A 26,001-nucleotide genomic window follows, 5' to 3' on the forward strand; every position below is an offset into this window, starting at 1 on the left:
TTAATATTATTATCATTCATTTCACTTTTTCATAAGCTATAATTACTGGATACATTGTTTATATTATTTTGAACTTTTACCTGTTAGGCCAAGAAAGATTAAGTCAAATACAAAGTTTTATTTACCATCATTAATTCCTCCTCTAATGCTCTTTCTTTCTTCATATAGATCTGAGTTTTTGACCTCATCTTTATTGTGAAGAACTTCTTTTAATGTCTTTTGCAAGGCAGGTCTACCGTTGACAGAGTTCCTCCATATTTCTGTATCTGAAAAAGTCTTTATTTCTCCTTCACTTTTAAAAGATAATTTTACTGGGTACAGAATTCAGGCTGGTCTTCTTTACTTTGAATACTTTAAATATTTCACTCCATTCTCTTCTTGTTTGCATGGTTTCTGAAAGATGAGTATGATGTAATTCTTATCCTTCTCCAACTTTGGCAAAATCATTTTTGTTTTTGGTTTTGTTTTCCTTCTGACTTCTATCAAGATGTTTTGTCTTTGATTTTGTTTAGTTGAATATGTTATACCTAAGTGTGGATTGTTTTGGTGTATAACCTGCTTGGTGTTTTCTGAGCTTACTGGATCTGTGCTTTGATGTTTATCATTGGTTTGGGGAAATTTTCAATCATTATTGCTTCAGATATTTCTGCTATTCCTTTTTTTCTTTCTTCTTCTGATTTTCCCCTTACAGGTACGTTACACTTTTTGTTATTATGTTACAGTTCTTGGATATTCTGTCTTTTTCTTTCTTTTTCCTCTTTTCTTTTCAAAATTTCTATTGACATTTCTTCAGACTCACTGATTATTTCCTCAGCTGTGTCCAATTCATAGATGAGCTCATTAAGGGAATTCTTCATTTATGTTATGGTGTTTTTGATTTATAGAATTTCCTTTTGGTTCTTAAAGCTTCTATCTCTCTGCTTACCTAATTTATCTCCTTTTTTATGTTGTCCATTTATCCGTTACAGTCCATAGCATATTAATCATACTTGTTTAATATTCCCAGTCTGATAATTCCAACATCTCTGCCGTATCTGAGCCTGGTTCTGATGCTTGCTATGCTATGTCTCTTCAAACTGTGTTTTTGTTTTTGTTTTTGGTCTTTTGTCTTTAGTATGTCTTACAATTTTTGTTGTAAGCTTGACACGATGTAATGATAAAAAGAACTGAAGTGAATAAGCCTATCCTGTGAGGTTTTGTTTAGCTGCTAGAATTTAGCCTGTGTTTATGTTTGCTGTAACCATATGTGTCAGAGGCTACAGTTATCTCTGATGACCTTGTTTTTATTTCCTCTGTTGTCTTCGGTTTTCCCTAGAGACTTCTTAAATATTACCTAAGAAGCACAGTTCTTTTAGTTGCATTCCCCTGTTACTATTCAGGAGGACTATTGATGTGGTGGTAATTTGTGGGGGGATCCTATATCCTATATCCTATATCCTATATCCTATATCCTATAATCCTATCATTATGTCTTTTAGTGAGTCTCTGCCACTGGCCAGTGACCTTCACAAGTACTTCTCAATATAATTTCGGTTTTCCCCCTTAGACAGGAAGGCAGTCCAGGTATGGAGTTGGGTATTTTAATTTTCCTAGTTCAGTTAAGTTCTAGTAAAAGCCCATCACATTAGGATCTGGTAAAATAGTTTCTTTTAATGGTAGGCTTCACTAAGAAGAATGAAATGTGCTGTGAATATTTTTTAAACAGCTACTTTTCCTCTTTTGCCCTCTCAGAAGCACAGAAACATGAGTAAATTTTTCTCACATCTTCACCTTGAGAACTTGATAGGGCTCCTGGAAGTAAAATTCACAAAAGTGTGGAAGTCCCCATAGGACCAGGCCCCCTGAGAATTTTTAACTCTCAAACCTGTCCACACTGAACCTCTAGCAATTCATCAATTGCAGATTAGGTTTTCCTAAACTTGTACTGGTTCCCAAGGAATTTTCTGCTCCTGGGCTCCTGCTCTAATAAGTTTTGATTTTTTGTATATGCCTGTCTATTTCTTCAGTTTGGGGACAGTAGTTCAATGACCTCAGTTCTCTGATAGATCTAAGAGGAGTTGATTTTCGGTTTATTACACCTTTTTTCTTGTTGTGTGGGTAGAAGAGATGACTTCCAAGCTTCTTACATGACTGACTGGAATGCAAGGAAATTTTTGAGGCATCAAAGACGTTTGTTGCACAAAGTTTTCATCTCTTGAAAACTGGGTAACATAATCATGTTTTAATTAATGAACTTTTTCTTTTAAAGGGGTAAAAAGTAAGAACTTTTGGAACATTAACTTTTTTCATATTTTTTTTTCTCAAATAGATCCTAAATGTCCAGGAGATGTTGATTTTCATTATAGTGACTGGGACATTAAGACAATTACCAGCTCCTTGAAATTCTACCTCAGGTATGCCTGATATGATTTGGAACTTTGTTTTTCACACTTCATGAAATTTGTCTGGGTGGATATTGGAGCTTATGTGGTCATAGTTTCTGGAGGTTGGATAGGAATGCTAAAGAAAAAAAGAGTGAAAAGGATTTCTGTCAAAACAAAGAATGTGCATTAGAAGACATTTAATCTGGGAATTTACGCAAGTGAAGCATCAAAATAATAGGATTGTTATTGAAAAATTGCTTTTTCTTAGGGAAATGATTATTTTAAAAATCATACCCTTAAAATAATAGAGGTTTTCCCATTGTGCATATATGTAATGGTGTCACAATGTGCTCACTAGCTCACTAGTAATATCAGGATTTATGACAATTCAAGGTTGTTAACATGTTTTGGTGAATAATAACTATTTTGAAACATTAAATTGCATTTACACAAACAATACATGTGTTTGTAAGTTTATATGCCATATTCCATGCTTTAATCCATGTAATAGAAATAAAAAAAGAAGAAAGTACAACCATAAAAATGTTAAAACTGAATGAATTGACAGAAGTAGGAAAACAAAATTTACCTTATCAGCAAAATATGGGGATGTGCAATGGTAATAAATATATCATTTAGTTAATTGGCATAAATTTATACTATGTAAAAGTATTTGGGACATATACTTTTAAACTCATTCATTTCTTACTATTCTTTATGTGCAATATTATGTACCATACTTTATTAAATAAATGACTTTTTTTCAATTATTGTACTCTTCAGACATTAAGATAGATACTTAAATATCATTAATCCAAAATAAATTGGGTCTCAGATATTGCTGTTAAATGACTTCCTGCTGTAGTATAATCTTAGAACTTTATATAAACATGGATGCTTTTTCCAGGAGTATTTCTCCTACATCTGAAAAAGAAGAAAGGTACTGTTGTCCGAGGGTTTATTCAGTGCTAAGCAGTGTTCTAGTTGCTTACATGGGCAATGTCTTTTTTTTTTCAATAAATTGAAATTTATTGTCAAATTGGTTTCCATACAACACCCAGTGCTCATCCCAAAAGGTGCCCTCCTCAATACCCATCACCCACCCTCCCCTCCCTCCCACCCCCCATCAACCCTCAGTTTGTTCTCAGTTTTTAACAGTCTCTTATGCTTTGGCTCTCTCTAACCTCTTTTTTTTTTCCTTCCCCTCCCCCATGGGTTTCTGTTAAGTTTCTCAGGATCCCCATAAGAGTGAAAACATATGGTCTCTGTCTTTCTCTGTATGGCTTATTTCACTTAGCATCACACTCTCCAGCTCCATCCACGTTGCTACAAAGGGCCATATTTCGTTCTTTCTCATTGCCATGTAGTACTCCATTGTGTATATAAACCACAATTTCTTTATCCGTTCATCAGTTGATGGACATTTAGGCTCTTTCCACAATTTGGCTATTGTTGAGAGTGCTGCTATAAACATTGGGGTACAAGTGCGCCTATGCATCAGTACTCCTGTATCCCTTGGGTAAATTCCTAGCGGTGCTATTGCTGGGTCATAGGGTAGGTCTATTTTTAATTTTTTGAGAAACCTCTACACTGTTTTCCAGAGTGGCTGCAACAGTTTCATTCCCACCAACAGTGCAAGAGGGTTCCCGTTTCTCCACATCCTCTCCAGCATCTATAGTCTCCTGATTTGTTCATTTTGGCCACTCTGACTGGCGTGAGGTGATATCTGAGTGTGGTTTTGATTTGTATTTCCCTGATAAGGAGCGACGTTGAGCATCTTTTCATGTGCCTGTTGGCCATCCGGATGTCTTCTTTAGAGAAGTGTCTATTCATGTTTTCTGCCCATTTCTTCACTGGGTTATTTGTTTTTCAGGTGTGGAGTTTGGTGAGCTCTTTATAGATATTGGATACTAGCCCTTTGTCCGATATGTCATTTGCAAATATCTTTTCCCATTCCGTTGGTTGCCTTTTAGTTTTTTTGGTTGTTTCCTTTGCTGTGCCGAAGCTTTTTATCTTCATAACGTCCCAGTAATTCATTTTTGCTTTTAATTCCCTTGCCTTTGGGGATGTGTCGAGTAAGAGATTGTACGGCTGAGGTCAGAGAGGTCTTTTCCCGCTTTCTCCTCTAGGGTTTTGATGGTTTCCTGTCTCACATTCAGGTCCTTTATCCATTTTGAGTTTATTTTTGTGAATGGTGTGAGAAAGTGGTCTAGTTTCAACCTTCTGCATGTTGCTGTCCAGTTCTCCCAGCACCATTTGTTAAAGAGACTGTCTTATTTTCCATTGGATGTTCTTTCCTGCTTTGTCAAAGATGAGTTGGCCATACGTTTGTGGGTGTACTTCTGGGGTTTCTATTCAATTCCATTGGTCTATGTTTCTGTTTTTATGCCAATACCATGCTGTCTTGATGATGACAGCTTTGTAGTAGAGGCTAAAGTCTGGGATTGTGATGCCTCCTGCTTTGGTCTTCTTCTTCAAAATTACTTTGGCTATTCGGGGCCTTTTGTGGTTCCATATGAATTTTAGAATTGCTTGTTCTAGTTTCGAGAAGACTGCTGGTGCAATTTTGATTGGGATCGCATTGAATGTGTAGATAGCTTTGGATAGTATTGACATTTTGACAATATTTATTCTTCCAATCCATGAGCAGGGAATGTCTTTCCATTTCTTTATATCTTCTTCAATTACCTTCATAAGCTTTCTATAGTTTTCAGCATACAGATCTTTTACATCTTTGGTTAGATTTATTCCTAGGTATTTTATGCTTCTTGGTGCAATTGTGAATGGGATCAGTTTCTTTATTTGTCTTTCTGTTGCTTCATTGTTAGTGTATAAGAATGCAACTGATTTCTGTACATTGATTTTGTATCCTGCAACTTTGCTGAATTCATGTATCAGTTCTAGCAGACTTTTGGTGGAGTCTACGGATTTTCCATGTATAATATCATGTCATACTTCCAACACTATGTTAAACAACAGCAGTGAGAGTGGGCATCCCTGTCGTGTTCCTGATCTCAGGGAAAAAGCTCTCAGTTTTTCCCCATTGAGGATGATGTTAGCTGTAGGCTTTTCATAAATGGCTTTTATCATGTTTAAGTATGTTCCTTCTATCCCGACTTTCTCAAGGGTTTTTATTAAGAAAGGGTGCTGGATTTTGTCAAAGGCCTTTTCTGCATCGATTGACAGGATCATATGGTTCTTATCTTTTCTTTTATTAATGTGATGTATCACGTTGATTGATTTGCGAATGTTGAACCAGCCCTGCATCCCAGGAATGAATCCCACTTGATCATGGTGAATAATTCTTTTTATGTGCTGTTGAATTCGATTTGCTAGTATCTTATTGAGAATTTTTGCATCCATATTCATCAGGGATATTGGCCTGTAGTTCTCTTTTTTTACGGGGTCTCTGTCTGATTTAGGAATCAAAGTAATACTGGCTTCATAGAATGAGTCTGGAAGTTTTCCTTCCACTTCTATTTCTTGGAATAGCTTGAGAAGGATAGGTATTATCTCTGCTTTAAACGTCTGGTAGAACTCCCCTGGGAAGCCATCTGGTCCTGGACTCTTATTTGTTGGGAGATTTTTGATAACCGATTCAATTTCTTCGCTGGTTATGGGTCTGTTCAAGCTTTCTATTTCCTCCTGATTGAGTTTTGGAAGCGTGTGGGTGTTTAGGAATTTGTCCATTTCTTCCAGGTTGTCCAGTTTGTTGGCATGTAATTTTTCATAGTATTCCCTGATAATTGTTTGTATCTCTGAGGGATTGGTTGTAATCATTCCATTTTCATTCATGATTTTATCTATTTGGGTCATCTACCTCTTCTTTTTGAGAAGCCTGGCTAGAGGTTTGTCAATTTTGTTTATTTTTTCAAAAAACCAACTTTTGGTTTCGTTGATCTGCTCTACAGTTTTTTTAGATTCTATATTGTTTATTTCTGCTCTGATCTTTATTATTTCTCTTCTTCTGCTGGGTTTAGGCTGCCTTTGCTGTTTTGCTTCTATTTCCTTTAGGTGTGCTGTTATATTTTTATTTGGGATTTTTCTTGTTTCTTGAGATAGGCCTGGATTGCGATGTATTTTCCTCTCAGGACTGCCTTCGCTGTGTCCCAAAGCATTTGGGTTGTTGTATTTTCATTTTCGTTTGTTTCCATATATTTTTTAATTTCTTCTCTAATTGCCTGGTTGACCCACTCATTCTTTACTAGGGTGTTCTTTAACCTCCATGCTTTTGGAGGTTTTCCAGACTTTTTCCTGTGGTTGATTTCAAGCTTCATAGCATTGTGGTCTGAAAGTATGCATGGTATAATTTCAATTCTTGTATACTTATGAAGGGCTGTTTTATGACCCAGTATATGATCTATCTTGGAGAATGTTCCATGTGCACTCGAGAAGAAAGTATATTCTGTTGCTTTGGGATGCAGAGTTCTAAATATATCTGTCAAGTCCATCTGTTCCAGTGTCGTATTCAGGGCCCTTGTTTCTTTATTGACCGTGTGTCTAGATGATCTATCCATTTCTGTAAGTGGAGTGTTAAAGTCCCCTGCAATTACCACATTCTTTTTTTTTTTTTTTTTTTAATGTTTATTTATTTTTGAGACAGAGAGAGACAGAGCATGAACGGGGGAGGGGCAGAGAGAGAGGGAGACACAGAATCGGAAGCAGGCTCCAGGCTCTGAGCCATCAGCCCAGAGCCCGACGTGGGGCTCGAACTCACGGACCGCGAGATCGTGACCTGAGCTGAAGTCGGACGCTTAACCGACTGAGCCACCCAGGCGCCCCATCCACATTCTTATCAATAAGGTTGCTTATGTTTGTGAGTAATTGTTTTATATATTTGGGGCTCCGGTATTCGGCACATAGACATTTATAATTGTTAGCTCTTCCTGATGGATAGACCATTCTTCATCTCTTGTTACAGCCTTTAATTTAAAGTCTAGTTTGTCTGATAGAAGTATGGCTACTCCAGCTTTCTTTTGGCTTCAGTAGCATGATAAATAATTCTCCATCCCCTCACTCTCAATCTAAAGGTGTCCTCAGATCTAAAATGAGTCTCTTGTAGACAGCAAATAGATGGGTCTTGTTTTTTTATCCATTCTGATACCCTATGTCTTTTGGTTGGCACATTTAGTCCACTTACATTCAGTGTTATTATAGAAAGATACGGGTTTAGAGTCATTGTGATGTCTGTATGTTTTATGCTTGTAGAGATGTCTCTGGTATTTTGTCTCACAGGATCCCCCTTAGGATCTCTTGTAGGGCTGGTTTAGTGGTGACGAATTCCTTCAGTTTTTGTTTGTTTGGGAAGACCTTTATCTCTCCTTCTATTCTAAATGACAGACTTGCTGGATAAAGGATTCTCGGCTGCATATTTTTTCTGTTCACCACATTGAAGATCTCGTGCCAATCCTTTCTGGCCTGCAAAGTTTCAAAAGAGAGATCACTCATGAGTCTTATAGGTCTCCTTTTATAAGTTAGGGCACTTTTATCCCTTGCTGCTTTCAGAATTTTCTCTTTATCCTTGTATTTTGCCAGTTTCACTATGATATGTCGTGCAGAAGATCGATACAAGTTACGTCTGAAGGGAGTTCTCTGTGCCTCTTGGATTTCAATGCCTTTTTCCTTCCCCAATTCAGGGAAGTTCTCAGCTATTATTTCTTCAAGTACCCCTTCAGCACCTTTCCCTCTCTCTTCCTCCTCTGGGATACCAATTATGCATATATTATTTCTTTTTAGTGTATCACTTAGTTCTCTAATTTTTCCCTCATACTCCTGGATTTTTTTATCTCTCTTTCTCTCAGCTTCCTCTTTTTCCATAACTTTATCTTCTAGTTCACCTATTCTCTCCTCTGCCTCTTCAATCCGAGCCGTCGTGGTTTCCATTTTGTTTTGCATTTCGTTTAAAGCGCTTTTCAGCTCCTCGTGACTGTTCCTTAGTCCCTTGATCTCTGTGGCAAGAGATTCTCTGCTGTCCTGTATACTGTTTTCAAGCCCAGCGATTAATTTTATGACTATTATTCTAAATTCACTTTCTGTTATATTATTTAAATCCTTTTTGATCAGTTCATTAGCTGTTGTTATTTCCTGGAGATTCTTCTGAGGGGAATTCTTCCGTTTGGTCATTTTGGATAGTCCCTGGAGTGGTGAGGATCTGCAGGGCACTTCCCCTGTGCTGTGGTGTATAAGTGGAGTTGGTGGGCGGGGCCGCAGTCCGACCCGATGTCTGCCCCTAGCCCACCGCTGGGGCCACAGACCGGTGTGTGCCTTCTCTTCCCCTCTCCTAGGGGCAGGATTCACTGTGGGGTGGTATGGCCCATCTGGGCTACTTGCACACTGCCAGGCTTGTGGTGCTGGGGATCTGGCGTATTAGCTGGGGTGGGTAGGCAAGGTGCACGGGGGCAGGAGGGGCAGGCTTAGCTCGCTTCTCCTTAGGTGATCCACTTCAGGAGGGGCCCTGTGGCAGTGGGAGGGAGTCAGATCCGCTGCCGGAGGTTTGGCTCTGCAGAAGCACAGAGTTGGGTATTTGAGCGGAGGGAGCAAGTTCCCTGGCAGGAACTGGTTCCCTTTGGGATTTTGGCTGGGGGATGGGCGGGGGAGATGGTGCTGGTGAGCGCCTTTGTTCCCCGCCAAGCTGAGCTCTATCTTCCGGGGGCTCAGCAACTCTCCCTTCCTTTGTCCTCCAGCCTTCCTGCTTTCTGAGCAGAGCTTTTAACTTATGACCTCCCAGATGCTAAGTTGCGCTTGCTGTCGGAAAACACTCTGTCCGGCCCCTCCGCTTTTACCAGCCAGACTCGGGGGCTCTGCTTGGCCGGTAGGCTGCCCCTCTGCCCCGGCTCCCTCCCGCCAGTCCGTGTAGAGCGCACTGCCTCTCCGCCCTTCCTACTCTCTTCCGTGGGTCTCTTGTCTGCGCTTGGCTCCGGAGACTCCATTCTGCTAGTCTTCTGGTGGTTTTTGGGTTAGTTAGGCAGGTGTAGGTGGAATCTTAGTGATCAGCAGGATGCACGGTGAGCCCAGCGTCCTCCTATGCCGCCATCTTCCAACTTCTCGGGCAATGTCATTTTTTTTTTTTTTACAATAATCTTATAAGGTAGGTAGTACCATACTCTTTTATAGATGAGAAAATTGACAGGCACCCCCTTCCCCATTTAGTACTATCCATGCTCACAGCTCATATTACTTGAACCTAAGTATCTATGACTTGTAGGCCACTTATATTGTAGCATCTTTTTCCTCTAATTCCTACCCCCAGGGGTTATGGCCTCCTTGGAGTTACTTCGGTAATTTTAGTGAAGATAGAGAGCAATCTACTATGTATGTTTTTAGAATACTGATGATGATAATATTGAGAGTTAATGATTCTGTCTTTAGCCTTCTTCAAAGGAGTCAAGTTTTTTCAAAGATTTATATAGGTTAAATACATCCACACATTATATGTTTTCAAGCTCATCCCATAATAACCAGTGTGGCCCTTTTGAAAGATGGGAGGGTCAGGCCTTAAAGCCTGAATGAGCAATACCCCTAGTAAGAGATTTTTCTTTAAGACTTATGTATGGGCCTTTAATATACACGAGCCAATCAACACCCATTAAATTTCTCAAATACATTAATATTTTCAAAGAGGGCCTCTTCCATTTGTGTTATAGGTACCTGACTCAACCCTTATCTCTAACATTTTCAGAAAAGTACTCCAAAAACTATCCTCTCTCTCTTATATTTTTAATGTCTCTTTTTCGACTGGCTGTTTCTTCTCAGCATATAAATATGGTACCATAAAGCACATCTCTTTGACTTTGTGTCTTTTTTCATTTATTCATTTTACCATTTACTGGATCAGTAAACATTTCCTGTATAGCTAGTCTATGTCTAGCATGGTGCTAAGCAGGAGGCATACAATTGTGAATGGATGTGATCTCTGAATTTAAAAAGGTTATAATCCAGTGAAGGGCAGAAAAAAAAAACAGGTAATCATACAAATATAGCAAACTATAGTAAGTACTCTGAAGGGAAGGCACAAGGTGGTATGAAGGCTTACAACGGGAAGACCTGTTGTATTCTGGGTGTCCGTTTGAACTGAGGTTTAAATTATAATTTGGAGTCAACTGGGAGGAGGCAGTTGCAGACAAAGAGAACTGCATGTGCAAAGGCCTTGAAGCAAAAGAGGGGATGACCTCTTCAAGAAACTACATGTACTAGTATAGGTGGAGTACTGAGTGTAGAGAGGGAGGGAGAGATGTGTAGGAGCCAGACATTGCAAGGCTGTATGGGACATTTTAAGAATTGGAGTATGGATTTATTTTAAAAAGAATGGGAATAAATTGAGAGATTTTAAACAAGTTACATGATGAGGTTTGAATTTTGAAAAAAAAAATAGAGATCAGATTATAGGGAATCAAAATACGTTGAGTTAGAAACCAATTAACAGGCTATTGCTGTGGTCCATGAAAAAGATGATGCTTCTTCTTGAAGTAGGGATAGGAATATAGATTTGTAGAAATAAGCATAATAAAGAAATTTGGGGAGTAAATTTAGATATGAGAATGGGGGAGAGGGAGATAAAAGAATGATTTTCATGTTTCTGACCCATACAGCCAAATGGTGGTCATACATTCAGTGATTTGAGAAACACAAGAAAAAGACTAGATGTAAGGGAGATGGCAAGTTGGGTTTTAGATATTTAAAATTTGGGTGTCTTTGAAGAAATCAGAACAAGGCATTAACCAAGGCATTGCATATATGGGAATAAACTCAGAGAAGAGTTCTGAGCTTGAGCTAAAAATTTTGAATCATTGACAATATAGATGAAAATTGGAGGCAGGATTTTGGATGAGATTGCCTAATAAGAGAGATACTTCATGCCTTCCTATTCAAGCTTCAGTATATGATGTAATATACACTCAGTGTCTCTACTTCTTAACCTCCTAGTTTAAGCCTTAACCCATTGTAGTCTCCCTCCCACCAACTCTGCTCCACTGAAGCTGCTCTTGCCAAGGTCACTAGTGACTCCTTCAATGCTAAACACAATGGACAATTGTCAGTCTTTACCTTACTTGATTTCTTTGTAGCATTTGAAGGTGTTACCAAGCCCTCCTTGAAACATTATCTTCTTTTGGATTCTACTGTATCTCTTGCTTTTGGCTTTCCTCACACCTTTTCAACCATTTTAGCAGTTCCCTTTATGGACTTTCTACCTGATATATTCCAGGACTCTCCCCTCTTTTTGCTATACTGGAGGGAGGGAAAATTCAAATATCCACAGGGGCCAGGATGTGAAGATGAATGAAGCAGACTCTTTTCATATTAAACACATTACATATTGAACCTGTATTTGCATAGTGATACCTTTGTTTATGTATAAATACGCAATATTATTTACTTCCACAAATAACCATATAGGCCCAATATAGCCAACTCGTTCAGTTTTTCAATAGCATTAGAAAATAATGGATTTTATGTGAAATATTTCAAATTTTTTATATTCCAATGACTGGTTCAATTCCATTTCTTTTTTATACACTATTCTAGACAAATAATAAATTAAAGTCCTCATGTAGCTATTGGCTGTGACTTGGTCATCTCTCTTTGAGCAGTGGTATCTGTTCTCATGGTTTTAATCACTCACCTAGGTTCGTGATTTCCACTTCTCAAATTTAGAAGGAACTCCTTCCATCTGCCTAATAGACATCTCCCTTTGGCTATCCTATAAGTCCCTCTAGCTTAGATCTCCACTTCCTTCTGAATAAATTTCTATTCTATGCAGTCTTCCAAGCCAGATAACTTTCTCCCTCACCAGTATACCCAATGATTGAAGAAGTTCTGTCTTTAATGTCTTTTAAATGATTCTCATCATTTCTTTCTATCCCTGATGCCACTAATTTTGTTTAGGCCTTTATTAACTCTCAACTGGATTATTACAATAATAACAGTGGGAGGAAGTATAACAGTGATTAAGAGCATAGACTCAGGACAGACTGACTAGTTCTGCCATTTACTAGGCATGTGTAGTCTTGGATAAATTAAACTTCTCTGAACCTCAGTTTCCTCATGTATGAAATGGAGATAATAACAATATGCACCTTACAGAGTTGGTATGAGGATTAAATTAGTAAATATATGCACATCGCTTAGAACAATGAAGAGTTTACTATTATTATTATAAGTGAATTACTTCTTCAGAGCCACCCACCACCTACCTTTATTTTATCATCACACTGGTCATTTTACATTGAAAATTTTGTATATGACACTCTTCTAAACTAGACTATTAGCTCCTTGGAGGTTTGGGGTCTCTCTTATTCATCGCTGGATCCCCAACATCTGGTACAATGCTAGGTACCCATAGGTGCTCAGTCATTTTTTTTTACCAAATAAATCTATTGGGCCTCAATTTTCTCCTCCATTAAACTGGGACTGGAATAACTGCTCCATCTCACAGGATCATTGGAAGGATCAGATGGTAGGACAGATATGAAGCACTTTGAAAACTAAAGAACTATCCAACTGCAAGAACTTTATAGCAGAATTCAGAGTGGGTCTACTTTGGAATTTTTCAGAACTGGTTTGAAACTCCTTTCACTTTTGAGAACTAATTAGAGACCTTACTAGACTAATTTTCCTATACTTTTGCAGGTTTTTCATTGAGTTACTAGTAACTAGGATTCCTCTGACAAAGTTTCAGGTGAAGAGAGAAATGTATATGGTCACACTAAGCTATGGGGCTCAGAAACTTAAGCCTTGCTGCCCACAAAACTGAGAATCCAAGGCCTGGCTATTCCCTCCCCAAAGGAACTTACAGTGTTCCTTTATTTCAGGAATCTTTCTGAACCTGTCATGACCTACAGACTTCACAAAGAGCTGGTCTCTGCTGCCAGTAAGTATTTATGTTACTAGTTAATTGTGTTGTCTTGCCTTCTTAATAATGTTCATAGCAATAAACCTAGAAGACTGCTTGAGGGAAAGTGAGGGGAGAAAACAAAAATACATCCACAGATTGCGTCCATTGCTAAATGAGAGTATTCCTGCTTGTTGTCTAACTCAAATGTTCTATTATTTTTCATAAATCAATGTAAGTTGAGTAATTTGGGCAAAACTGGGTAATATGAGGAATGTAACAGGTATGAGGGCTTTATTGACTATGCCTCTTCTATCAGAACAAGAGCATTGGCTTATGTTACTAGGAGACAACAAAATTGTTCCCTTACAGTTACTGTTTTAGCTTTATTTCATCACTTTGCCTTTTCAAACGCTTTTCAACTGTGCTGTGAACTAATACTCCTAATCTGTTAGTGCTAGCATCACATTTTCTAGATGATAAACCTGAGGGTTAAGGTGAAACATTGCATGGGAAATAAGGCATAAAGAATCACCCTAAAACGTTTGGCAGCTGAAGAAGTATTAAAAATTTTGGCTGAGGCCACTGTATCTATGAGCATCTGTCCCTATCTCTACATGACCTTTCTCTTGCTTGGTACCCTCTGTGGTGTGCAGGAAAAAAGATTCATAGGACTTGTCCTCATAATGAATTTTTGTGGAGGCAAGAGACCTTTGATCTTTACTCTGAGATGTCTCAGTGATTTTCGCATGAACCCAGAGAAAGAGCATACCCCCTATCACCATAAGAAAATGGGTGGGCAAGTGTTTCCAGTGGAAGTTTACATGCAGAACTTTGGGAACAACCTGCTGTACCTAGAACTCTCACTTCCTCAGAGATAGTCTTATGCTCTCATCTTTCTGTTCTGTCGTCTACTTCAACTTTATGGGACTATTTCTTTGTTTTTATCTCTCTTTTTGCCTTTTGGTCTCTTTGTCTTTTAGTTTTTTGCTCTCCATCTCAGTTTTTTTTCTTCATCTCTCTTTACCATTATTTCATAGTGCCTATTTATCTCTGTGTCTCTTTTTGTCTCTTTGTGTCTCTAATTGTCTTTGTGTGCATGTGTGTGTGTGTGAGAGAGAGAGATTGAGAGAGAGAGTTTACTTGATACAGTTGCCCAAAAGGCAAAACTGTCTCTCTCTGTTCTATCTCAGAGTCTGACAACCTGGATTACCGGCTGGGAGCTATTCATTCCTTGGTATATAAGCTACCTGAAAAGAACCGAGAGATGCTGGAACTTATTATAAGACACTTGGTCAAGTAAGTAACTTCTGGATTTTCAGGAGGAGTTGCTATTAAATGACTGGCCCATAGGGTAGTACCGCAGAGGAACTGTTTACCAACTGATTAAGTCCCAGCCACCAGCTGTTTCATCCTGGAAAGCTGAGTGCTCTATGAAGATGATTTTATCTTGAACCTTGTATATATCCTCTCAGGCTCATCATGCATCTCAGTTAAGAGGTAACATGAGGTAAATTGGACTGAACACAGACTTTGCAGTCAGATAAAGTTGGTTTCAAATACCAGCCATACCACTTACTTAATTGTACGATCTTAGATAAACCTCTTAACCTCTGTTTAGTCATCTCTAAAAAGAGAATAGTATTGCCCACCATGCAGGACTGTTCTGTGGATTTGAATGAACACAGGTAAAATGCATGGCACATAGAAGATTCTCAAGAAATTGGAGTTATTATTAGGATTGTGGTCAACTCTTTGCTTGAGTATGACAAGCAGGAAAGACAAGTATTTGAAAGAGTAGGCCCGGTGATGAGCTCCAAGATAGTGGGTTTAAGTGGCATGGGGTGGTGGTGATTTTTGGCCAGAGAGCTTAATGATTGGAATAAAAGTAAGTTGACGTGCCTTGTTAAATACAGCAAGTAGCTCTTGTGAAGCAGTATGGTGCATCAGAAAGCACTCTGTCTAGGGGTCAACAAACCTGTGTTCTGGTGTCAGTTCTGCTACTAGCTTCCTTTTTTAAAGTTTATTTATTTATTTTGAGAGAGACAGAGAGTGTGAGCGTGAGTTGGAGAGAGTCAGAGAGAGAGAGGGAGAGAGAGAGAGAGAGAGAGAGAGAGAATCCCAAGTAGGCTCCACACTGTCAGCTCAGAGCCCAACACAGGGCTTAATCTCATGAACTAACCCATGAGATCTTGACCTGAGCCAGCTCAAGAGTCTGTTGCCTAACTGACTGAGCCACACAGGTGCTCTGTTTTGCTACTGGCTTTCTTGATGATCATAAGCAGGTCACTCTCAAGGCTCCTCCTGATATTTTTAAAAGTACAGAAATGAGACAACAAGCTTAGAAAACTCATGATGCATTTTAAGAGTGTCTATTAAAAAATAAAGCTATCATCAAAGTTACAAAAGTACAGTAATTATACATTTTAACCTCATTTGAAGAGGATCTCAAATACCTAAACTTGAAGCCCCAACTTGAAGTTGAGGCTCCAGGCTAAATGATCATCTTGGTCTCCCCCTATAATAAATTCTGCATCACTGGATCTCAGGTTTCCCTAATGACATAATGAGATACCACCAAGATTCAATGGAGCTCTGACAGTCTATGTATTTTTATACTTCTATAACAAATGAGCATTAAATACACAAAGGAAGATAAATAGGCAGAATTAACAAGAGGATACCTTTTACATTTATTGCCAATGTTTCCAATTTGGGCTAATACAGAACATTAAGAGCAGTTTCTTCCCAAATAGTTGTTTGTGATAATCTCAGTAAAAGTACAACAATCAATACATAAATCATTTGCATATTAATTTGAAGCTGCCCTGGGGGAAAGAGAAATTGAGTTCAAGTTCCACACTGACACTAAATTTGGGTGAACTAAAGAAAGTCCCTCCCACTCTCTGGACATTAGTTTATTCATCTATAATATGAGGGGACTGAACTAGCTAATCTCAAGGGATTATTCCTGCTCTGACATTCTAACAGTCTTGTATGTTTTGGGAGGCAGGGACTCAGTTGAGAATTATCCTACCAGCAGTTAGTAAGAAGCACCTGCTACCATGCACTCAAAGGCTGACTGCTGCCTTATTTCAAGAATTTTGGTCCTTCAAAACTCTAGAACAAAAGGAACAAGAGACACAAACACACAAGGAAGAGAAATAGAAAGACAAATACACTTAGATATATGAAAAACTGCTCAAGTTCACTCATATAAGAAAAATACGAATTAAACCTACACTGAGATGCCATTTATTGGGAAAAACCTAAGGCATGACTGTATTCTCTGTTGATGAGACATTGGGGCAAATGGATACTGTAATACATTGCTGGTGTTAGTGCAATATATACGACAGGAGGAGAATTTGACAATATCTAACAAATCTGTATATTCACTTAACCAGTGCCAAGCAATTCTACTTTTAGACATTTACTCTGAGGACACACCCCCCCCAAGTACCAAATAGCATATGTAGAAGGTTCATTATCGCAGCATAATTTTTTAATAACAAAAGGTTGGAAACACAAAAGTGTCCAACAATAGGGGACTAGTTGAGTAGATAATGGTCTATTCAAATAATGTAGCATTCTACAACCTAAAAATAATTAGGAAAATATCTGTGAACTTCTTTTGCAGTGATTTCCAAGATGCATTACAAATTTGAGGTTATATGTTCAGACAACAACAGCAACAAAACCCAAAGTTTAAAACATTATATTAGTATGATAACTTTTATGTAAAAAGAAAATGAGGGAAATAAGAATATATAAGAATATTGGGGCACCTGGCTGGCTCAGTGAGTTAAGTGCCTGACTCTTGATTTTGGCTCAGGTAATGATATCATGGTTCCCGAGATTAAGCAACCCAATTGAGCTCTGAGCTGATAGTGTGGCACCTGCTTGAGATTCTCTCTCTCTCTCTCTGTGCCTCTCCCCGTCTCTGCACTCACATACTCTCTATCTCAAAATAAACATTAAAAAAAGAATATGTAAAAATATTAAACACATATTTTCTTACTTCTGTCAAATTAAACACACAGTAAGATAAATAAAAAAACTAATGATTCAAGGAGTGACCAAGATGGTGGAACAGCATGATTTTTTTGTGTTTCTCATCCATGAAATGCAACCATATCAACACTAAACCATCTTGTATACCTAGAAAACTGATTTGGGGATTAGCACAATAATCTGCACAACCTAAACCATAGAACTCAGCAGGTACAGGGTATTGAGAGGTGAACTGAGAGACAGAGAAGCCATGGAGGGCAGGGAGCTGTTTTGCTTATGGAGAGAGGATGGAGACAGGGGGAGAGTATGGGAAAAGCAACCCCCCCAAAAGCAGCTGGAGAGAAAGGAAGAGTAGAAACAGCCACAAGGGATGGAAATCAAAAAAGGGAGAAAGGAGAGGGTTTAAATTCCATTACGACTATAAACAGGGGGAGTGCAGAGCCTGAAACTCTGCAGCTCGATACCTGGTGGTGCACTGGTAGGAAGCACAAGTCCCCAGCAGCAGAGATCAAGGTCCAAGGGGTCCTTGGGCCACATGGGGAGAGGTGGTTCCCCTGCTAGGATAACATTTGGTAGAGGCTGTGCCGCCTCCCGACAGGCAAAAGTCCCAAAAGACCCTGAAGAACAACCATAGTCACTGGTGTTGGAACAAGGATGCTAAGGGTGAAGACTGGTGCCAGATGTGTGTTGTGATTTGCCATAATCCCTGAAATGCTGCTTCTACATGATCGCTTAAGTCCTTAACCTACAAGGGAAGACAGATCAGGTTTGCAACAGACCTATCCACAGGAACTTGGTAGGCCAGAAAGGAGTGGCAGGATATGTTCAATGTGCTGGATCAGAAAAATATGCAGCCAAGAATTCTTTATGCAGCAAGGCTGTTATTCAAAATAGAATGAGAGAAAAAACTTTTCCCAGACAAACAAAAACTAAAGGGGTTTGTGACCACTAAACCATCCCTGCAAGAAATTTTAAGGGGGACTCTGTGAGGGGAGAAAAGATGAACAAACAAAAACCAAAAAGACCAAAAGTAACAAAAACTAGAAAGAACCAGAGAACACCACCAGAACTCCAACTCTACAGGCAACATAATGGCAATAAATTCATATCTTTTGGTACTAACTCTAAACCTCAATGGACTAAATGTTCCAATCAAAAGACATCGGGTAACCGAATACATAAAAAAACAAGATGCATCTATATGCTGTTTACAAGCGACCCATTTTAGGTGTAAAGACACCTTCAGATCGAAAATAAGGGGATGGAGAACCATCTGTCATGCTAACGGTCACCAAAAGAAAGCCAAAGTAGCGGTACTTATATCAGACAATCTAGATTTTAAAATAAAGACTAGAACAAGAGATGAAGAAGGGCATTATATAATAATTAAGGGGTCTATTTACCAAGAAGGTCTAACAATTGTAAACATTTATGCTCCAAACATGGAGCTCCCAAATATGTAAATCAGTTAATCACAAACATAGAGAAACTCATTGATAATAATCCCATAATAGTAGGGGACTTAAACATCCCACTAACAACAATGGACAGATCATCTAAACAGAAAATCAACAAGGAAACAGTGGCTTTGAATGACACACTGGACCAGATGGACTTACCAGATATATACAGAACATTTCATCCTAAAGCAGTGGAATACACATTCTTCTCCAGTGCACATGGAACACTCTCCAAATAGAACAATTAATGTGACAAAAATCAGCCCTCAACAAGTTCAAAAAGATCAAGATTGTACCATGTATATTTTGAGACCACAACGCTGTGAAACTCAAAGTCAGCCACAAGAAAAATTTTGGAAAGACAACAAATACTTGGAGACTAAAGAACATCCTACTAAAGAATGAATGGGCTAACCACGAAGTTAAAGAGTAAATGAAAAAGTACATGGAAACCAATGAAAATGATAACACCACAGCCCGAAACCTCTGGGATGCAGCACAGGCGGCCATAAAAGGGAAGTATATAGCAATCCAGGTCTTCCTGAAAAAGGAAGAAAGGTCTCAGATACATAACCTAACCTTACACCTTAAAGAGCTGAAAAAGACCAGCAGATAAAACCCAAAACCAGCAGAAGACAGAAAATAATTAAGATTAGAGAATAAATCCAAGCTACTGAAACAAACAAACAAACAAAAACAAAAAAAAACAATAGAACAGATCAATGAAACTAGGAGCTGGTTCTTTGAAAGAATTAACAAAGTTGATAAACCCCTAGCCAGTTTGATCCAAAAGGAAAAGGAAAAGATCCAAATCAATAAACTCAAGAATGAAGGAGGAGAGATCACAACCAACACAGGAGAAATACAAACAATAATAAAAGTATATTATGAGCAATTATACACCAATGAAATGGGCAAGCTGGAAGAAATGGACAAATTCCTAGAAACATATAAACTACCAAACTGAAACAGGAAGAAATACAAAATTTCATCAGACCAATTACCAGTAAAGAAGTCGAATTAGTAACCAAAAATCTCCCAAAAAACAAGAGTTCAGGGCCAGATGGCTTTCCAGGGGAATTCTACCAAACATATAAAGAAGAATTAACATCTATCCTTTTGAAGCCATTCCAAAAATAGAACTGGAAGGAAAACTTCCAAACCCTTTCTATGCAGCCAGCATTACCTTGATTCCAAAATCAGACAGAGACCCCACTAAAAAGGAGAACTATAGACCAATTTCCCTGATAAACATGGATGCAAAAATTCTCAACAAAATAGCAGCCAACTAGATCCAACAATACATTTAAAAAATTATTCACCACAAGCTACTGGGATTTATACCTGGGATGCAGAGCTGGTTCAACATCCACAAAACAATCAATGAGTTAAATCACATCTATTAAAGAAACAAGAAGAACCTCATGATCCTCTCAATAGATGTATAGAAAGCATTTGACAAAATACATCATCCTTTCTTGACAAAAGCCCTCAAGAAACTAGGGATAGAAGGAGCATACCCTGAGATCATAAAAGCCATATATGAACGACCCAACACTAATATCATCCTCAGTGGGGAAAAACTGAGAGCTTTCCCCCTAAGGTCAGGAACATGACAGGGATGTCCACTCTCACCACTGTTATTCAACCATAGTATTGGAAGTCTTAGCCTCTGCAATCAGACAACACAGAGAAATAAAGGCATCCACATTGTTCAGGAGGAGGTCAAACTTTCACTCTTCGCAGATGACATGATACTCTACATGGAAAACCCAACAGATTCCACCAAAAAACAGCTAGAACTGATTCATGAGTTCAGCAAAGTCACAAGATATAAAATCAATGTACAGAAATCCGTTGCATTCCTATATACCAATAATGAAGCAACAGAAAGAGAAATCAAGGAATAGGTTCCATTTACAATTGCACTAAAAACCATAAAATACTTAGGAATAAACCTAACCAAATAGGTGAAAGACCAATACACTGAAAAGTATAGAAAGCTTATGAAAGAAATTGAAGAAGACACAAAAAATATGGAAAAATATTCCATGATCCTGGATTGGAAGAACAAATATTGTTAAAATGTCTATGCTACCCAAACCACTCTGTATATTCAATTCAATCCCTAACAAAAAACACCAGCATTCTTTACAGAACTAAAACAAACAATCGTAAAATTTGTACAGAACCAGAAAAGACCCTGAATAGACAAAGCAATCTTGCAAAAGAAAACCAAAGCTGGAGGCATCACAATCCTCGACCTCAAGATGTATTACAAAGCTGTAATCATCAAGGTACTTTGGTACTGGTGCAAAAATAGACACTCAGATAATTGGAACAGAATAGAGAACCCAAAACAGGAAAGAATATCAATGGAATGGAAATAAACAACAATGGAGTAAAAACAGTCTCTTCACAAATGGTGCTGGGAAAACTGGAGAGGGACATGCAGAAAAATGAACTTGGACCACTTTATTACACCATACACAAAAATAAACTCAAAATGGATGAAAGACCTAAATATAAGACAGGAAGCCATCAAAATCCTACAGGAGAAAGCAGGCAAAAACTCTTTGACCTTGGCTGCAGCAACTTCTTACTCAACACATCTCTGGAGGCAAGAGAATCCAAAGCAAAAATGAGCTAGTGGGAACTCATAAAAATAAAAAGCTTCTGCACAGTGAAGGAAACAATCAGCAAAACTAAAAGTCACCTGATGGAATGGGAGAAGATATCTGCAAATGACATATCAGATAAAGGTCTAGTATCCAAAATCTGTAAAGAACTTACAAAACTCAACACCCCAAAAAACAATTAATCCAGTGAAGAAATGGGTAAAAGACATGGATACTTCTTCAAAGAAGATATCCAGATGGCTAACAGACACATTGAAAAATGCTTAACATCACTCATTATCAGGAAAATAGAAATCAAACCACAATGAGATACCACCTCACACCTGTCAGAATGGCTAACATTAACAACTCAGGCAACAACAAATGTTGGCAAGGATGCGGAGAAAGAGGACCTCTTTTGCACTGTTGATGGGAATGCAAACTGGTGCGGTCACTCTGGAAAACAGTATGGAGGTTCCTCAAAAAATTGAAAATAGAACTACCCTACGACCCAGCAATTGCACTACTAGGTATTTATCCAAGGGATACAGATGTGCTCTTTCGAAGGGGCACATACACCCCAATGTTTATAGCAGCACTATTGACAATAACCAAAGTATGGAAAGGGCCCTAATGTCCATCAGTGGAATAATGGATAAAGATATGGTATATGTATATATATGTATGTACACACACACACACACACACACACACACACACACACACTGGAGTGTTACTTGGCAATCAAAAAGAATGAAATCTTGTAATTTGCAACTATGTGGATAGGAACTAGAGGTTATTATGGTAAGCAAAGTTAGTGAGTCAGAGAAAGACAAATATATGAGTTCACTCATATGAGGACTTTAAGACACAGAACAGATGAGCACAAGGGAAGGGAAGCAAAAATAATATAAAAACAGGGAGGGGGACAAATCATAAGAGATTCAAATATGGAGAAAAAACAGAGGGTTTCTAGAGGGGTTGTGGGAGGGGGGATGGGCTAAATGGGTAAGGGGCATTAAGGAATCTACTCCTAATATCATTGTTGCACTATATGCTAACTTGGATGAAAATTTAAAAATTAATTAATTAAGTAATTAATTAGAAAAAAACGAATGACTCAGAAAGTTAAACATAGAGTTACCATATGACCCAGAAATTCCACTCTTATATATATACTTACCATATGACCCAGAAATTCCACTCATATATATACTGAAGAGAAATGAAAACATATACACAAATATCCAAAGTACTATTATTCATAGTTGCCCAAAGGTGGAAACAACCCAGAGACCATCAACTGATAAATGAAAAAAATTAAATGTAGCATAAACATACAATGGGGTATTATTCAGGGATAAAAAGAAATGAAGCACTGATACATGCTACAACAAATATGAACTTTGAAAATATTATGCTAAGTGAAAGAAGCCAGATACAAAAAGCCACATATTATATGATTCCATTTATATAAAATGTGAACAGACAAGTATAAAGATGGAAAGTAGGTTAGTGGTTGCCTAGGGCTGGCATGTGGAGACATGGGAAGAAATGGGGAGTGACTACTATGGGGTTTCTTTTTGGAGTAGTGAAAATGATCTGAAATTAGAGTGTGATGATGGTTACACAACTCTGTGAATATACTAAGATAATTAAAACAACAGTAAAGGGTTAATTGTATGGAATGTGAAATATATTTTAATAAAGGTATTATTAAAGCAAGTATAGTAAAGAAACTATCAACAAAAAAAAAGACAACCTAGTGAATGGAAGAACATATTAATTTGGTATGGATTTAATATCCGAAATTTATAAAGAAGTCATACAGCTCAACACTAACAATCCCCAATCTGATTGAAAAATGGGCAGTAGGCCTGAATAGACATTTTTCCAAAGAACACGTACATATGGCCAACAGACACATGAAAAGATGCTGAATATCACTTACCATCAGGGAGATACAAGTCAAAACCCTAATGAAATACCATCTCACACTTCTCAGAATGTTTAGTATCAAAAAGACAAGAAATAACAAATGTTGGTGAAGGTGTGGAAAGAAAGTAACTTTCATGCATTATTGGTGGATATGTAAATTGGTGCATCCACTGTGGAAAACCTTATGGAGGTTCCTTGAAAAAGTAAAAATACAATTATCATATGATTCAGTAACTCCACTACTGTGGATTTAACCAAGCAATATGAAAATACTGATTCAAAAAGATACATGCAGCCCCATGTTTATTGCAGCATTATTTACAATAGTCAAGGTATGGGAGCAACCCAAATGGCTATCCATAGATGAATGGATAAAAAAAGATATGAGATATATAAATATGTGGAATATAAATACATGTATATGTGGAATACATGTATATATGGAATACATGTATGTATAGATAGATAGATAGATATAGACATAGCTATATAGATATAGATATTTATATATGATGGATATGTGTGTGTGTAATGGAATATTACTCAGCCCTAAAAATGAAATCCTGCCATTTGAAACAACATGGATGAACCTACATGGTATTATGCTAAGTGAAATAAATCAATCAGAGAAAGCCAAGTTCTACATGATTTCACGCATGTGGAATCTAAAAAACAAAAAAAAAAAACCCTCTTAAATATAGAGAACAAACTGGTGTTTGTCAGAGGGAAGGTGGGAGGGAGATGAATGAAGGGCATTAAGAGGTACAACTGTCCAAAAAAAAAAAAAAAAAGAATGAAAATGATTACTACAGGGTGGTGAATACAGTAGAAGGGATATAGATGAAAGCTAGATTCCTCTAAGTCCATCTCCTTGAATGCTTTTTACTTTTGAGCCATATTAATGTTTTACATACCTAAAAAGTAAAATTGAGTCAAGGATTACAAACCCTAAAGTTGATGATAAAAAGGCAAATGAATCTAAATCTATCAAATTGATAAAACAAAGACAAGTTATTCCACCTAACTTATAAACACGATCCTCTGACTTATCCTCAATGAGATATATTCTGAAAACAGGACAAGCTACAAAAAAAGTAGTAAACATCACTCAGTAGGTTTACTAACACTATTAATAATATAAATAAATTTGAAACCATTTTGTGTTTATATATTGTCATAGACTCTGGATCTAAAGTTCTCTCTTGTCCAGCAAGAGAGTGGACGCAGGATTAAAATGCAAGAGATGGCTGATGTCTGGGAAAAGACAGTAGCCCCGAATAAGGGTCCTTGCTCCGTATTTATTAAGATCAGAAGGCTTACAGACGTGATTGGGCATGCACAAAGAGACAAAGAATCTGTGAACATTAACTCATGGGCATGAGGGAAGGGGTTTTGATGATATATGGTGTTAGGGGTTTGTGTCAATATAAACCAAAATCCTGGCACCAGCCAGATGGATGTTAACAGCAGACAGGAGGCCCCATGTCTGTTTATCTTAGCCAGCCTAGGGGATATGACAGAGCCTTCAACCTCAGGGTTAACAAGGCACCTTTCTTTTGCTAATTAGCTCCACTCTGGGCATCTTCACCTGCAGAGGTCTATAGCCCTATTTACCTATTTACCTAATTTGGCCCTTCCTTCCTGTGAAAGCAGCTTTCTGCTATAGTACTAAATTGGGGGGCATTTTCACCCTGAATACCTATTCTTGTTTACCTCATGTACCTTTGTAATGGGACTTTGCCCCACCCTCTCTATCCTGGTGGCCCTGGCCCTACCCTCCTTATACTTATTTACTTAATCTTGTTTACTCAAACTTGGGTGTGAGCATCCTATGGCTTTGTAAATCTTTTTGCCTTAACCCATCAGTAGAGGCTAAGGGTATTTCTAAAGTTATTCCCTGCAATGTATATCACAAGGATAAAGCAAAAATTAAATAATATTATCAGAAGACAAAATTTATGGTGTAAGAAAAAGAGATGATATAAAATTTAAGATAAAAATCCTACAATAGTTAAGTTGAATTAATGCCATATGAGCTAATGATTTAAAAACAAAACAACAAAAGCTTCTATTCACTGAACCAGTCTTGAAGTGCTTCTACTCTAAAAAAGCAGTGAACACACATAATGCCCAGATCCTTGTTTCTACAGTATCTTCACTTTTCAAAACTACCAAGGCTTCTTAGAGAAATGGTTGATTCCAGGTCTTAAACAAGGGAAATACAAGGTAAGCCTCGGAAAATTTTACCTTTGTAAGCAAAGAAGACCTCAAGTACTAATATGGTCATGTCACAAGGGCACAGGAACCTGCTTGAAAAGGCTGACACTGATTAAATCTAGAGTCAAAATAAAAATTAAAAACAATAAATACTGTATTGAATATAATACTTTGAATAAATAAAAATTTATGGGAGATAGGTAGACTAAGGAAAGCCCTTCATTACAGAAGAATGCCAGCTAATAAATGTTAGGAGGAATAATAGAATTAGACAAACCAGTAGTTTGTAATCTCAATGTCCTGTTTCAGGCATACATCAATACTATTGGATAAAAGATTGTTCACAAAAAAATATTCAAATAATTTCAATGTTTCATCCACAGATTGCTTACTAATTATAAGTGAAAAAATATATCTTACAATGAAACTATCTGACAAACACCACCTTAATTATCTGATCAAAGTTAGCATCACTAAGAATGGTATAAACTGACTTTATGTGCCTCCTGATAGGATACAAAAAGACGTGCACAATGTAACCTAAGTAATTTTGCCACAAATAC

General features: G+C 37.7%; 1 protein-coding gene across 8 annotated transcripts in view; it reads left to right on the plus strand.

The window, feature by feature from the left end:
* The window catches only part of OPHN1 (oligophrenin 1), a 600,363-nt gene that overhangs the window by 420,163 nt on the left and 154,199 nt on the right, over nt 1-26,001 (plus strand). For all 8 annotated transcript variants that reach the window (XR_014136815.1, XM_081793552.1, XM_081793555.1 and 5 more), the window contains 3 exons: nt 2,309-2,393; nt 13,172-13,230; nt 14,385-14,490. Coding sequence is in view for 7 of the 8 variants with exons in the window: in XM_081793552.1 (XP_081649678.1) it covers nt 2,309-2,393; nt 13,172-13,230; nt 14,385-14,490 (250 nt within the window). In the remaining variant the exon portion in view is untranslated. The remainder of the gene's footprint in view (nt 1-2,308; nt 2,394-13,171; nt 13,231-14,384; nt 14,491-26,001) is intronic.

The sequence above is a fragment of the Panthera onca genome, chromosome X (assembly GCF_046562875.1).
Source record: "Panthera onca isolate mPanOnc1 chromosome X, mPanOnc1 haplotype 2, whole genome shotgun sequence".
NCBI classification, from domain to species: Eukaryota; Metazoa; Chordata; class Mammalia; order Carnivora; family Felidae; genus Panthera; species Panthera onca.